At 39.5% G+C, this 16,317-nt stretch overlaps 1 protein-coding gene across 2 annotated transcripts in view; it reads right to left on the reverse strand.

Moving 5' to 3' along the window:
* The window catches only part of apbb1 (amyloid beta (A4) precursor protein-binding, family B, member 1 (Fe65)), a 116,022-nt gene that overhangs the window by 93,376 nt on the left and 6,329 nt on the right, over window positions 1-16,317 (reverse strand). For both annotated transcript variants that reach the window (XM_041258766.1, XM_041258765.1), the window contains exon 2: window positions 11,472-12,115. In XM_041258766.1, the coding sequence (XP_041114700.1) occupies window positions 11,472-12,090 (619 nt within the window). In that variant the 5' untranslated portion in view covers window positions 12,091-12,115. The remainder of the gene's footprint in view (window positions 1-11,471; window positions 12,116-16,317) is intronic.

Genomic DNA, 16,317 nt, shown 5'->3' on the forward strand with positions numbered 1-16,317 from the left:
ACAGTAGGTACAACAGCTAATAAAACAAAAGGTGGCCAAGCACTGCTCTCACTAAAAGGGAGGTCCCGCTTCAGGAACCTTCTCCCTACACAAATTAAATTAAATTTTGGTGAGATTAAATTTCCCTAAATGACTTTATGCAATTATTAAAAAAAAAATTCATGCAATTATCCTGGTTACACGTGGCGATAACACAGTGTAACAATTTTTTTATTTTTTTTTTGTTCCTGGGTAGTAAGTGTTATTTCCTAATTGCTTATGCTTCAAAAGTATAGAAAATGGCTATTATTCCCCACAAACTTTGTTTTTGTGACCAGGACAGTGATATTTCAAAATAGCACTATTTTCAATGGGAAAACGGGCAAATATGTGTCTTTTCGTTCACATAAAGTCAGAAAAAAACAACATATGAATCCAAATTAACATGTATTTATACTAAAGTAATACAAAAATGACTACAAACGATTTAGAAGTGAGTTGTTTTTCGAGATTTACGATTATACTGAGATTTACAATTATACTGTATTTACAGTGAAGTACTTAAAAAATAGATGGTGAGTAAGTAGATTCAAGAAAATGCACAGAGTCCTTTTCTTCAATCAGTTGCCAGGTTTATTGAAATATGCAGGGAGTCTGGTCCCAGGTACAGGACAAACAACACTCAAAATTACAATGTTTGCGTGACATTAAATACCCTTCTGTATAGATGGTCCACCTCCCCTTTCTCTGACATTAACCAATGGTCAAGGTACAACACTTTATTCTGTAATTTAATGTGTGTGTGTCTGTGTGTGTAGTCTAGTGTGACAACCTCTGAACTCAGTGCATTCTTCACACTCCTGGAGACAAAAGGTCCATACATCTGCCTTTTGTTATCTCCTTGCGACCCCCTTTGATGCCAGTGGGATTATCTCTTTTGATCTCTCTGAAGTCTTTTCTGTTCCCTTCTAGTCCACAGCATTGTTATCTCGTTAGCTTGCAGTCATTGTTGGGCAGTTTGTAGACGCATCGTCTCTATCAGTGGTTAGCAGTACATGCAATTTGAACCAAACAGTCTGCTATCTGCAATATTAGTCTCTTTTCAGAAAAGAACACCAGTATAGCTCTGCTAGTCCACATGCGTAGCAAACCCCTAATCAATTCTCAATCCATGTTTTCCAACATACAGTATAATCGTAAATCTCGAAAAACAACTCACTTCTAAATCTTTTGTAGTCATTTATGTAGTCATGTTAAGACCATGGTCTTCTACAAAGCCTTTGACAAAGTGCCACATGATAGGCTAATCCAAAAGCTGCAATCTGCAGGATTGCAAGGTAGTACATGCAAGTATGTTTAAAACTGTTTAAAACGTAGGAAGCAGAATGTACCTGTAAGAGGGGAAACCTATAACTGGAGCAAAGTACTCAGCGGGGTGCCGCAGGGCTCTGTCCTTGAAACAATCACGTTTTTTTTATTTTTTTTTTATGTACTTCTAGAATGGGGGTTAATTAGCTAATTTGACAAATCTGCAGTTGACACAAAGCTTGAGGGGAGTGGCAGTCATGCTGATAGCCATCCAAGAAATTCAAAAAGACTTAGACTACATACAGGACCGGACAGAAATGACTAATTAAATTCAGTGTCAACAAGTACTGTATAACAATGGTCATAAAAATGTAAGATCTAAATACCAAATGCTGCTCCTTTAAGAGTCCTGTATGCATCAGGCGTCGTCTCTGTCCTCAGAAGATAAATACAAAGTGAAGCATAAGGCTCACCGCCATTTTCTCTTCAGGACTGCTACATTGCCGTGAACGCAGCAACCTTGAAGGGTAATGGTTACGTTTCTATTTCAGGGAACCAGTGATAATAACCATTACTAATGGGATAAACTACCCAAGCCGTCAAGTGAAGGACTTGCAGCACCGGCAGATGTCCGATGAGGATGCATTGCCTATAGTCCATAGTACAGTGAGAGAGAGCCCTCATGCAGTGTATATGCTGCAAGTTCACACTGAGTAACCTCAGCATTTAACACCAGATGTCCAAGAGGTGTGTGGCTAACTACCCCTGGACTTAAGTTGAACAATAATAAAACATTTGTTAAGAGCAGAATGAGTAGCTATCGTTAGCACTCCCAAAACCAGTGTTCTGCTGATCTACGACATTCAGTCGGTAGAATCTGGTTAAAGTATGAGGCGTGGCCCATACTGCAGAGCTGCAAATGTCTGTGACACATGCGGCCTGCAATAAGAGGTTGCAAGGCCTCTTGTGGAGTGACCAGTGACTTTTTCTGGTGAGGGCACGTTGGCTAGATCATATGAAATCCTGACCATGTCTGCAATCCACCTTGACAGGTGATGTTTAGACAGGGATTGTCTGTGGAACATAGAACCGAAGCAAATAAATAACTGCTCTGATTGCCACCATCTCTGGATGCGGTCAACATAATATGCATAAACTTTCTCTCACTGTCAGACTGGAAAGGAGATGGATGGAAGGAAGGCCTCCAATTACACTGACTGGTTGATAGTCGAGGGGAGGAGCCAACAGCACAGCAGAACAACGCAGTTAAACGAGGCAGTCTTCCCAGCGACAGCGAGTGGAAGCAACAGCGAGTGGGAGAAGTACAGGCGTGGAAAAGTACAGAGCAGTTTAGAAGCAGTAAGGAGAAATTGCATCTTGAATTGCTTTAATCAGAAAACAGAGGACATTGGGGAAACACAGCAGCAGCACAAAGTCAAACAGCCGCGTGTGTTTTTCTGATAAAAAACGAGCTGAAACTCTGAGCAGCTGATTCAAATTCAGTGCCATTCTGAGACACGGGCGAGGGGAGGAGCCAACAGCACAGCAGAACAACGCAGTTAAACGAGGCAGTCTTCCCAGCGACAGCGAGTGGTAGCGACAGCGAGTAGGAGAAGTACAGGCGTGGAAAAGTACAGAGCAGTTTAGAAGCATTTTGAAAGCAGGCTGACAGCTGCAGAAGAAACTAAACTTCAAAAAAAAAACCCTGAACATGGTCTTCAAGCCAGTAATCTGTGACACCTGCTTGATGTGGGAAATCTGAGAAAACCCAGCGGAGCTAAACCAAGTGTGCGTAAAGTGCAGCGCGATCCAGGATTTGCATAAACTAGTAAGTATGCTAGAAATGGAGCTGGAAGAAGCGAGATAGGAACAGGATCTTGAGGAACTGGCACACCCACAATTCATGGAAGTCTGCATCACCCCTAACAGACTGAAAGCCACCAGGGAGATAAAAGGTCAGAACAGCTGGGTTCAGGTAGGCAGAAGCAGGGAAAAAAAGAAACTTCGTCAAACACAACCACCAGAAATCAAAACAATCAACAAATTTGAGTCACTTCAGAATTTTGATGAGCAGAGCCTACAACAAGAGAATGAAAGGAACAACATCCAGGACCCCATTGACAGTGGTGACCAGACAGCAAAAAGAAGGGAGGTGATGATTGTTGGGGACTCCATATTGAGAAACACAGCAAGTTCAATTCGCAGTTTGGACCCCCTTACTACAACAGTGTGCTGCCTTCCGGGAGCCTCGGTCACTGAGAACGTGGACAGGCTCCTAGAAAGAACAGGAGACGACCCGGTAGTAGTCGTCCACATCGGTACAAACAACATTGCAAGAGACAGACCAAAATATAGTATATATTATAGTAAGCATATAGTAAGCATATAGGTATAGTAAGCAAACTTGTTAAATTTGCAGACGACACAAAAGTAGGAGGAGTGGCAAACACTGTTGCAGCAGCAAAGGTCATTCAAAATGATCTAGACAAGATTCAGAACTGGGCAGATACATGGCAAATGACATTTAATAGAGAAAAGTGTAAGGTACTGCACGCAGGAAATAAAAATGTACATTATAAATATCATATGGGAGATATTGAAATTGGAGAAGGAATCTATGAAAAAGACCTAGGAGTTTTTGTTGACTCAGAAATGTCTTCATCTAGGCAATGTGGGGAAGCTATAAAAAAGGCTAACAAGATACTCGGATACATTGTGAAAAGTGTTGAATTTAAATCAAGGGAAGTAATGTTAAAACTGTACAATGCACTTGTAAGACCTCATCTTGAATATTGTGTGCAGTTCTGGTCACCTCGCTATAAAAAAGATATTGCTGCTCTAGAAAGAGTGCAAAGAAGAGCGACCAGAATTATTCCGGGCTTAAAAGGCATGTCATATGCAGACAGGCTAAAAGAATTGAATCTGTTCAGTCTTGAACAAAGAAGACTACGTGGCGACCTAATTCAAGCATTCAAAATTCTAAAAGGTATTGACAGTGTCGACGCAAGGGACTTTTTCAGCCTGAAAAAAGAAACAAGGACCAGGGGTCACAAATGGAGTTTAGAAAAAGGGGCATTCAGAACAGAAAATAGGAGACACTTTTGAGTTTTTCCTCTAATGTAATGTTGTTTGAAGCTGACACCCTGGGATCCTTCAATAAGCTGCTTGATGAGATTCTGGGATCAATAAGCTACTAACAACCAAACGAGCAAGATGGGCCGAATGGCCTCCTCTCGGTTTGTAAACTTTCCTATGTTCTAAGTATAATAATAGAAGTCAAATCCCTGCAAAACAAATTCAGAGAGCAAGGAAGGAAATTAAACGAGAAAACCAAAACTGTGGTATTTTCTGGTATACTACCCGCACCTTGCAAAGGACCATATGGACAGCTGGAAATAATTAATCAAAAACGCATGGCTGAAGATGTGGTGCACACGGGAAGGCTTCACCTGTCTTGATCATTGGACCACATTCTACAACGAGGACTATCTGTATAGACGGGATGGACTGCACTTAAATAACAAGGGAACCAGTCTACTTGGAGAAAAGATCCTCGAGCAGGTTCAGAAGCATTTAAACTAGAAAGGAAGGGGGGAGAAATCAACAAAAAAACAGAAGGGAGACCGCATCAAAACAAGAACAACAACTCAGGTAAGACAACCATTAAATGTATTTATCTAAATGCTAGAAGTATCAGAAACAAAATTCTAGAACTTGAAGCTACTGCACTAACAGGTAAACTATGATGTGATAGGTGTTACAAAAACGTGGTTGTCTGAGAGTGATGGGGACAAATATAATATTTGTGGGTATACACTGTATAGGAAAGACAGGCAGGACAGAAGAGGAGGAGGGGTAGAGCTATACATAAGAAACAGTCTTGAAGCCCAGGTGTTAAACCTGGACAAAGAAAATAAAACCGAATCAATATGGGTCAGAATAACAGACAAAAATTCAAAGGGCATAATAATAGGAGCATGCTATAGACCACCAGATTCAGACGGTGAGCACAATAATCTGTTATACAATGACATTAGAAATGTGTGTAGCAAAGGAGAAGCCATACTAATGGGGGATTTCAACTTCCCCCAAATAAAATGGGAAAACCCGGTGGGTAGCACGAAGGATGAAATAGAAATGGTGGAAATGACAAATGACTGCGTCCTAACTTTGTCAAGGCACCGACTAGAGGGGAGGCATGCCTTGATTTAGTCTTTTCAAATAACGAAGACAGAATAACTAAAACAGAGGTCAGAGAACCACTGGCAAACTCAGACCACAACATGGTCTCATTTGAAGTGTTTTTTAAAACCCCAAAAGTAATGACTAAAGCTAAGGTTTACAATTTTAGAAAAGCAAACTATGAAGGTATGAAACAGAGACTAACAGAAGTAGATTGGAGTAAAATAGAGAAAACACCCCACAGAAGAAGGATGGTTATTCTTCAAAAATGTAGTACTAGAGGCGCAAAACAATTATATCCCTAAAGTAGACAAATCTAAATGTAAAACTAAATTGCCAAAATGGTTTAATAGATCAATTAAAAAAAATATTCAGCGAAAAAAGGCACTTTACAGAGCATTAAAAAAGGACCAAAAAACAAAGTACGCAGAAAGAGTACACAGAACTGCAAACGCAAGTCAAAAAGGAAGTTAGAAAGGCCAAGAGAGAAATAGAAATGAACATTGCTAAGGGAGCTAAAACCAATTCCAAAATGTTTTTCCAATATTACAACAGCAAGCGAACATTCAAAGAGGAGATTAAATGTTTAAGAGATACAAATGGCAAAATCGTAGATGAAGAAAAAAAAAATAGCAAATATATTAAATGATTACTTTTCACAAGTTTTTACAAAGGAAGATACTGACAACATGCCCCACATGTCATCCAGTTCCTATCCAGTTTTAAATAACTTTAGCATAACTGAGGCAGAAGTGTTAAAGGGACTAGGAGCTCTTAAAATAAACAAATCCCCTGGGCCGGATGAGATCCTCCCAGTAGTACTCAAAGAAATGAAAGAAGTAATTTACAAACCGCTAACCAAGATCATGCAGCAGTCTCTTGACACAGGGGTTGTACCGACAGACTGGAAAATTGCAAACGTAATACCGATCCACAAAAAGGGAAACAAAACTGAACCAGGTAACTACAGACCAGTAAGCCTGACTTCTATTATATGCAAACTTATGGAAACTATAATAAGATCCAAAATGGAAAATTACCTATATGGTAACAGGGTACTGGGAGACAGTCAACATGGTTTTAGGAAAGGGAGATCATGTCTAACTAACTTGCTTGATTTTTTTGAGGATGCAACATCGATAATGGATAATTGCAAAGCATATGACATGGTTTATTTAGATTTCCAGAAAGCTTTTGACAAAGTCCCGCACAAAAGATTAATTCTCAAACTGAACGCAGTTGGGATTCAAGGAAACACTTGTACATGGATTAGGAAGTGGTTAACATGTAGAAAACAGAAAGTACTGATTAGAGGAAAAACCTCAGAATGGAGTGTGGTAACCAGCAGTGTACCACAGGGATCAGTATTAGGTCCTCTGCTATTCCTAATCTACATTAATGATTTAGATTCTGGTATAGTAAGCAAACTTGTTAAATTTGCAGACGACACAAAAGTAGGAGGAGTGGCAAACACTGTTGCAGCAGCAAAGGTCATTCAAAATGATCTAGACAAGATTCAGAACTGGGCAGATACATGGCAAATGACATTTAATAGAGAAAAGTGTAAGGTACTGCACACAGGCAATAAAAATGTGCATTATAAATATCATATGGGAGATACTGAAATTGGAAGAAGGAATCTATGAAAAAGACCTAGGAGTTTATGTTGACTCAGAAATGTCTTCATCTAGACAATGTGGGGAAGCTATAAAAAAGGCTAACAAGATGCTCGGATACATTGTGAAAAGTGTTGAATTTAAATCAAGGGAAGTAATGTTAAAACTGTACAATGCACTAGTAAGACCTCATCTTGAATATTGTGTTCAGTTCTGGTCACCTCGCTATAAAAAAGATATTGCTGCTCTAGAAAGAGTGCAAAGAAGAGCGACCAGAATTATTCCAGGTTTAAAAGGCATGTCATATGCAGACAGGCTAAAAGAATTGAATCTGTTCAGTCTTGAACAAAGAAGACTACGTGGCGACCTAATTCAAGCATTCAGAATTCTAAAAGGTATTGACAGTGTCGACCCAAGGGACTTTTTCAGCCTGAAAAAAAGAAACAAGGACCAGGGGTCACAAATAGAGATTAGACAAAGGGGCATTCAGAACAGAAAATAGGAGGCACTTTTTTACACAGAGAATTGTGAGGGTCTGGAATCAACTCCCCAGTAATGTTGTTGAAGCTGACACCCTGGGATCCTTCAAGAAGCTGCTTGATAAGATTCTGGGATCAATAAGCTACTAACAACCAAACGAGCAAGATGGGCCGAATGGCCTCCTCTCGTTTGTAAACTTTCTTATGTTCTTATGTTCTAAAGTCTACACCCCCTTGAACTTTTGCCATTGCCCTCTTGGTAGCCTCTCTGATCAGTCTTTTGATTGCTTGGTCATCCAGTTTGGAGGGACAGCCTGATCTAGGCAGGGTCTTGGTGGTGCCATACACCTTCCACTTCTTAATAATCGTCTTGACCATGCTCCAAGGGATATTCAAGCCTTTGCTATTTTTTTTATATCCATCCCCTAATCTGTGCCTTTCAACAACTTTGTCCCAGAGTTCTTTTGAAAGCGCCTTGGTGCTCATGGTTGAGCCTTTGCTTTGAAATGCACTACCCAGCAGAGGGAACCTACAGGAACTGCTGAATTTATCCTGAAATCATGTGAATCACTACAATTTAACACAGGTGGAGGCCACTTAACTTGGGGTGTGATTTTGAAGGCGATTGGTTACACCTGAGCTACACCAAGATAGTTCACTTTTTATTTTTTAATTAATTTTCTACATATTTCTACAATATTTTTTTCATTTGGAAGTTGCGGGGTAGGATGTGTAGATAAATGAAAAAAAAAAAAAAAACTATTTTAATTCCAGGCTAAAAGGCAACAAAAGGTGAACATTTTGAAAGGGTGTGTAGACTTTCTATAGGCACTGATAGAGATACACACACACACACACACACACACACACACACACACACACACACACACACTGTGAACAGGCTGGCTGTAATTTGGGTTTATGTCCCTTTAAAAACGTGACCCAGAAATAAATACGCACAGTTTTATTCAACATACAAATAAACGAAACAAAAACCTAGCTCTCATTGAGCACTCGCTACAAACTGGCAAGTCCCTGACTAACGCGCAGGACAGCTACGCTGTTTACCTGTCAAACAAAACATCACACACTTTTAACAAAAAGCTTTAAACCAAACATAGGTTTTACCTCTATATTTGCACACCATCACAATCAAGCTCTTCACTCTACAGCCACAGCCCAGAACAAACTGGCTACACTCTAAATACCCTGCACCTGGTTCTAATTTACAATTACCTCCAAGTGCAGGGGATAATTAACAATTAACAAATAATACAATTAAACAAAATGTTTTTAGGCAGGGAGGAATCTGACCATCCCCCTGCCACCTTACAATACACACACACACACACATACATACACACACACAGACACACACACACACACAGTGGTTGCAGAAGTATTCGCCCCCTACCACTAATGTCACATTTTGTTGAATTACAAATAATTTATGCACAGTTTTTCAAACAAACTCTTTTTTTCAAAGCTGTAGTGGTTAAACTGAACTGATTAAATGTCAGCAAAACTTGCAAAGAAAATGTGCAAAATGAAATTTACTGGTTGCACAAGTTGGACAAGTTTTGGATAGGTCTGGCTTTGCACAGTAGGATGGTGATATTTTTGCCCATTCTTCATGGGAAAATTGCTCCAGTTCTGAATAGTTTGTTGGGGATCATCGATGGACTGCAATTTTCAAGTCTCGACATAAATTTTCGATTGGATTCAAGTCAGGATTTTGACTGGGCCACTCATGAACATTGATTCACTTCTTGTTCAACCATTCCAGTGTAGCTTTGGCTTTGTGCTTCGGGTCATTGTCCTGCTGAAATGTGAATTTCCTGTCTTGGCTGACTCAAACAGGTTTTCTTCAAGATTTGCCTGTACTTTGCACAATCCATTCTCCCCTCTATCCTGACAAGCTTCCCAGTCCCTACTGAAGAGAATGTTTGACAGTTGGGATGGTGTTGACTGGGTGATGTGCAGTGTTGGGCTTGCGCTAGACGTAAAGCTTGGAATTTAGATCAAAAAGTTAAAATTTTTGTCTCATCTGACCACAAAACCTTTTCCTACATATCTGCAGTAACATCTACATGGTTTTTTGCAAACTCCATACGTGCTTTAAGATGAGGTTTTTCCTTGTACCTTTCTCCTACTCTGTGCCTCTCTACCACTTTATCCCTGACTTGTTTCGAAAGCTCCTTGGCTGAAACCATTTAACTAATTTTGTGACCTTTCAAACAAATAATTTGCGCCTGAGATGATTTAGGGCTGCAGTAGCAAAGGGGTTAAATACTTATGCAACCGAGATTAATCTGTTTTTCTCTGTAAGTCTTACTTATTTATATTCTATATGCATTTTTTTAACTTTATCAATGTGTAGTAGTTTCTGTATAATCTACCTATAAAGTCTAATTTGAAAACATTGTGGAGTACGCTCAGGTGCCAACAAAATGTGGAAACTTTGCAGGAGGTGAATACTATTGTGTTTAGCAGATAATATAGACAGACAGAAAGCTTCCAATCAGGCAATTTGAATTAATAAAAGGGAATCTGTGAACATATATTGTAACATTTGTGAAGTTTGTTTAACCTTAGGTATCTAAAATGTTTTTGGGAAAACTGAGTGTTGACATCCCATACATTGTGTATGTGTATATATATTAGGGCTGCTCTGATTAACAGATTAAATAGGGCTGATTAATCAACTAATGAATTTATCAGAGATTAATTTTTTCACAATTTAATCAAGCAGAAGTTATTTTTTTTATGTATGTATGTTATAAAATGTCACATATCCAGCCAGATTGCCCACCTGTCCTGATCAAAGTTTCATCAACGTCAGCCACGTGGACAGCACCAATGCAAAAGGCTGTGTAAAAGCAGTGTGAATACAATTATTTTTTTTAAAAGAGAGATGTCTCTTTTCACTGCAGGAAAGGGTGTTAATAGGAATAAAATAGCACATGATTTCAGAATTGGTAAGACTGCTGCTGTGACAAATATAAAAAAGTAGCGACATCCTTTGGAAGTAAACAACAAAACGCTCCAACGCATTATGTAAGTACAAGTACAGTTGTGTGCAATTTAACTTTGTTCTACTTTTCAATTTTTTTGAACAAACAAACAACCTATATATTTTTTGTTTGTTTGCTTCATTTGTTTTATTGTAAACCCACAATGCACTTGTAAATTACCGACAATAATGCAAATCTGTAGTTCACTAAAAGGCCTAATAGTATCTTTATAAACAATGGGTTTATATTTAAACAGAGATATTTTTAACGCTAAAACAGGAGTTACTAGGAATAAAATAGCACAGGATTTCAGAATTGCAATGCGCCACTGTGACAGATAAAAAAAAGTTTACAGTGAGTACTGTATGGTATACATTTATACACTTGTGACAAAGTGCCCTCGTGTTACAAAGACCCGTTTATATCCTGTGTACCAATGACTATACACCAACATTTAACACACCACATGCAACATATAACAGATAATATACAGAGGGGAGGGCAGTTTGTCACAATACTGTACATAAACAAAGTTTGCATTGGATGCCGACAGTTTCTTCGCATACAAACAATGAAACGCTCCAATGCATTAATGTAAATGCACAATGTAACGTCTGTGTTCTGCTTATATTCTATTAACGTCTAGTATTTATTTATTTTCAAGACTGTTACCTTTATTTTAAAATGTGCACCGATTAATCTACCAATTAATCAACTAATGCCCATTAAACTAACCGATCAAATATTTTAATCAAGTGACAGCCCTTACATAGATAGACAGATAGATAGATAGATAGATAGATAGATAGATAGATAGATAGATAGACAGACAGACACACAGACAGACATAGCTGCTTCTGGAGCACAGATTAGATATAAATGTATTAAGATACCTGCGTCTCCATCAGAAGAGCTATAGGAGGTGCTGTCCTGAGAGAGGGTGGTCCAGTCCTCATCACCCCTGGCAGAGTTCCTCATCCCCAAAAAGAGGCAGGCACTCTTTCTGTCATCCTTCTGCAACTCTTTCTCCAAAATTGTGACAGCATTTTTTTCTCCCACCAACTTAACAGTATGCCCCTGTAAACTACCAAAACTGCATGGCTCTTTGGCCAGGTTCTCAGCAGATAGCTTCAAGTTAGAGCAGAAGGGTAGAAATCCCTTGGCTGGTGCTTCCGCCTCATCACCTTTTACATTGTCCTGCTTGCTATCCCCAGAAGGGAACTGTAGATTGTGATTCTGATCCTGTTTCTCTGTCACTGCTGCTTTTTGCAGCTGATTTTGGCCCTCCTTCACCCATTTGACATTGGCATGCTCGTTTGTGGGTTTGTTGGTTTGCTCAGTCTCATGATTATTGGCATGTTTGTCCACCTTGTAGCCGCTGTGCTCGTTGTGGGATGTGTCTTTCCTGATCTCAGGGTCCAGTAAGGCATTATGAAGAGACTGTGGATTCAACTGAAGAGGGGTCTGCAGGCAGGTGTCATTAGTCAGGTCTGTTTTCATTTCCAGGGACATGGCAACAGGCTAGGGATGTGTTTGGCTAGAGAATGAGACATAAGAAGACAGATGGCAAATTATTTTCAAACTCCTTCACGCTATCAATTATGTTTTGTTTTTTTTTCGTTACAAAAAAATAGCAGAGCTCACAGGTTTATTCATTTATTAAACCACCTTGCTTCCTACACTGTAAATACTGTGGCATTCACACTAGTAAAAATGTCTGTGTTTTGACTCCTTGGAATTTGATGAAAAAAAATCATGGATAGTTAGTGCTGAGGTGTTTCAAATATTCTTTCAAAATGTAAATGCACATTCAAATATTCTTTATGTTAAGCCAATGGGACACTAATCTACATGTTGCTAGAAAATGTAGAATTACATCTGTTCCTTCTACATTGTTGTTTCACATTTCAGGGGACACTATTCTACAGTATGGAGAAATTGTAGATAGAATGTTGATGGACAACACAAAGAAGATAATACACAGAGAAGACAAAACATTTATTGTTGTTTAGTGTCCACATAATTTACCAGCATTTTTTACAAAATAATAAAATAAACTTTATCCTCATCATTTTTGTTATTTTTGCTTGAATGTTTTTCTGTTTTATTTGTGTAAATAAATGTACATAAAACTAAATATAAATAGAGAGAAGGTGAAATGTGATTATTGTTATAGTTTTTGTATTGTATTGTTTTGAACAGAATTATTAATTATACCAGAGAAGATTTTTTATCTTCAACAAATCAGATATCTGTAACTGTGCAACAATATTTGGAAGTTGCGTCTGCTGAACTACAATATTCAAACAGCTTTAAGCAAAAAGCAGGACTCACTTTATCCATTACTAATAAGTTGCATCAAATATTTTGACCACTGAAAACACAACTTGGGTAATATGCTGTTAACACATAGTTAACATTCTGATACACAGCGTTAGCATTACATTAATACACTGTTAACACTCTGATACACAGTGTTAGCATTACATTAATACACTGTCAACACTCCGATGCAGTTTAACATGAACGCTCTATGCTTCAGCAACGGTACCAAACCGGCTTTTTTTCTGTTGTACCAATACTTGACACTTGACAAGCAGTTCTACACGCTGGTGCAGCTATTGTGCCAGCAGCCTTGTCAATTGCCCAAGTGCCATGACCTGCTCAGCCAGACGCAGGAGACGTTGTGGCACCCCAATCCATCGAGCCTATAGCTCTGGGTCTGGCTCTTGAATGGCTCCGGTTCAGCAAGTTAGGCGTGGGGCCAGTACGGGGCCACGAAACAAAACTGGCTCATTCCTGCCTAATTTTTGCCATGCACATCGGAAGCAATGCTACCGGTGGAAAGGCATAAAGGAGAGTCCTCGGTCACTCGTGGGCAAGGACGTTCACTCCCAGTGGACCCCCATTCCCCAGAATTGAGAACCAGAGGGGACAATGTGCGAATTCCAGGGAGACAAATAGGTCGACACCTACACACAGGTGAGATGGCTGTTTCCACCATGAGAGGGCCTCCATACAGAGTTGGGACACCAACAGGCGGAGATGTGGTTGTAAGAGGGGATGATTCACACTGCGAATGAACCACACTTGAAGAGGGTGCATGCAGAGAAGACCCATATGGGAGGGTCTGGCTGCTGCCATCAAGCCCAGAAGCTTCTGGAAGGTGACAAACTCCCGTGACAAGCCTGGCTGAAACAGCCTCAGGCATGTGTGGAGCCTCTGGATTCTGTCCTAGGACAGAGTGGCGATCATGCTGCTTGAGTTCAAGCAGGTTCCCAGGTAGACGGTAGTCTGGGAGGCAACCAGTTGGCTTTTTGACAAGTTCACCATCAGGCCAAACCTGTCAAGGTGAGCGGTCACCAGTTCTGTGAGCGCTACTGCCTATAGACTCGACACATATGAGCCAATCGTCCAGTAGTTGAACACTGGGATGCACCCAGGAAGGGCCAGGATAGCCTTCATGCACTTCAAAAAGGTGTGAGGGGCTAGAGAAAGACCAGACGGCAGAACACGGAACTTGTAAGCAGTCCCTTGAAAGGAGAAAATCCCTGCAAAACAAATTCAGAGAGCTAGGAAGGAAAAAGAAGGGAGGTCATGATTGTTGGGGACTCCATATTGAGAAACACAGCAAGTTCAATTTACAGTTTGGACCCCCTTACTACAACAGTGTGCTGCCTTCCGGGAGCCTCGGTCAAGCACATCACTGAGAATGTGGACAGGCTCCTAGAACGAACAGGAGACGACCCGGTAGTAGTCATCCACATCGGTACATTCAGAGAGCTAGGAAGGAAATTAAAAGAGAAAACCAAAACTGTGGTATTTTCTGGTATACTACCGACACCTTGAAATGGACCATATGGACAGCTGGTAATAATTAATCTAAACGCATGGCTGAAGACGTGGTGCACACGGGAAAGCTTCATCTATCTTGATCATTGGACCACATTCTACAACGAGGACTATCTGTATAGACGGGACGGACTGCACTTAAATAAAAAGGGAACCAGTCTACTTGGAGAAAAGATCCTCAAGCAGGTTCAGAAGCATTTAAACTAGAAAGGAAGGGGGGAGAAATCAACAAAAAAACAGAAGGGAGACCGCATCAAAACAAGGACAACTCAAGTAAGACAACCATTAAATGTATTTATCTAAATGCTAGAAGTATCAGAAACAAAATTTTAGAAATTGAAGCTACTGCACTAACAGGTAACTATGATGTGATAGGTGTTACAGAGACTTGGTTGTCTGAGAGTGATGGGGACGAATATAATATTTGTGGGTATACACTGTATAGGAAAGACAGGCTGGACAGAAGAGGAGGAGGGGTAGCGATATACATAAGAAACAGTCTTGAAGCCCAGGTGTTAAACCTGGACAAAGAAAACAAAGCCAAATCAATATGGGTCAGAATAACGGACAAAAATTCAAAGGGCATAATAATAGGAGCATGCTATAGACCGCCAGATTCAGACAGTGAGCAAAATAATCTGTTATACAATGACATTAGAAATGCATGTAGGAAATGAGAAGCCATACTAATGGGGGATTTCAACTTCCCCCATATAAAATGGGAGGTTTACAATTTTAGAAAAGCAAACTATGAAGGTATGAAACAGAGACTAATAGAAGTAGATTGGAGTAAAATAGAGAATACATCCACAGAAAAAGGATGGCTGTTCTTCAAAAATGTAGTACTAGAGGTGCAAAACAATTACATCCCTAAAGTAGACAAATCTAAATGTAAAACTAAATTGTCAAAATGGTTTAACAGATCAATTAAAAAAAAATTCAGTGAAAAAAGGCACTTTACAGAGCGTTAAAAAGGGACCAAAAAGAAAGTACACAGAAAGAGTACACTGAACTGCAAACACAAGTCAAAAAGGAAGTTAGAAAGGCCAAGAGAGAAATATAAATGAACATTGCTAAGAGGGCTAAAACCAATTCCAAAATGTTTTTCCAATATTACAACAGCAAGAGAACATTCAAAGAGGAGGTTAAATGTCTAAGAGATACAAATGGCAAAATCGTAGATGAAGAAAAAAAATAGCAAATATATTAAATGATTACTTTATACAAGTGTTTACAAAGGAGGATACGGAACAACATACCCCACGTGTCATCCAGTTCCTATTTCTATATAATAATATAGTATTAGGCAGTGGATCGCGCCGATCGCAGGCTTATTTTGACCCCTTGCATGCATTTAACATTTTAGCCTCTCAAAGTGCTTAACACAGAAAACCTGCCCCTTCAACTCTATGATTGGTTAAATGTTTTAACACAGCTGTCATGTGGTTCCAAGATTTTTTTTCACCCAGCAACATGCAACTGTGTGCATCTAGTGTGCTAGCAGCACAATCAATCCTTATTGTTAAAGGCACAACAGCATCTGCAAGATGGGCGGATCAGGTTTTTTCAGCCAGGCGGCTGAAAAGGCCTGGGGAGAACCCTGACAAGGGAAATAATGTGTCAGATGTCAAAGTGTATATGAGAATGGCAGTGATGAAGCCAAATAGCTTGAAAACATTAAAAGTAGACCAGATATTTCCACCAAAGGATTTAAAAAATCTGGAATTGATCTGACGTGATCTGAAACCCACAGGTACTGTAACCTGCGCCTGTAGGACTGTTCTTTTTTATGCTAAGCATATTTCGTGCTTTTTTTTTTTTTTAAAGGATTTAATTAAGTAACAGCTAGAATTGTTTATGCCAGACTTGTTAGAAAGTCTGTAACAA

Source organism: Polyodon spathula, chromosome 9 (genome assembly GCF_017654505.1).
Source record: "Polyodon spathula isolate WHYD16114869_AA chromosome 9, ASM1765450v1, whole genome shotgun sequence".
Lineage (NCBI taxonomy): Eukaryota > Metazoa > Chordata > Actinopteri > Acipenseriformes > Polyodontidae > Polyodon > Polyodon spathula.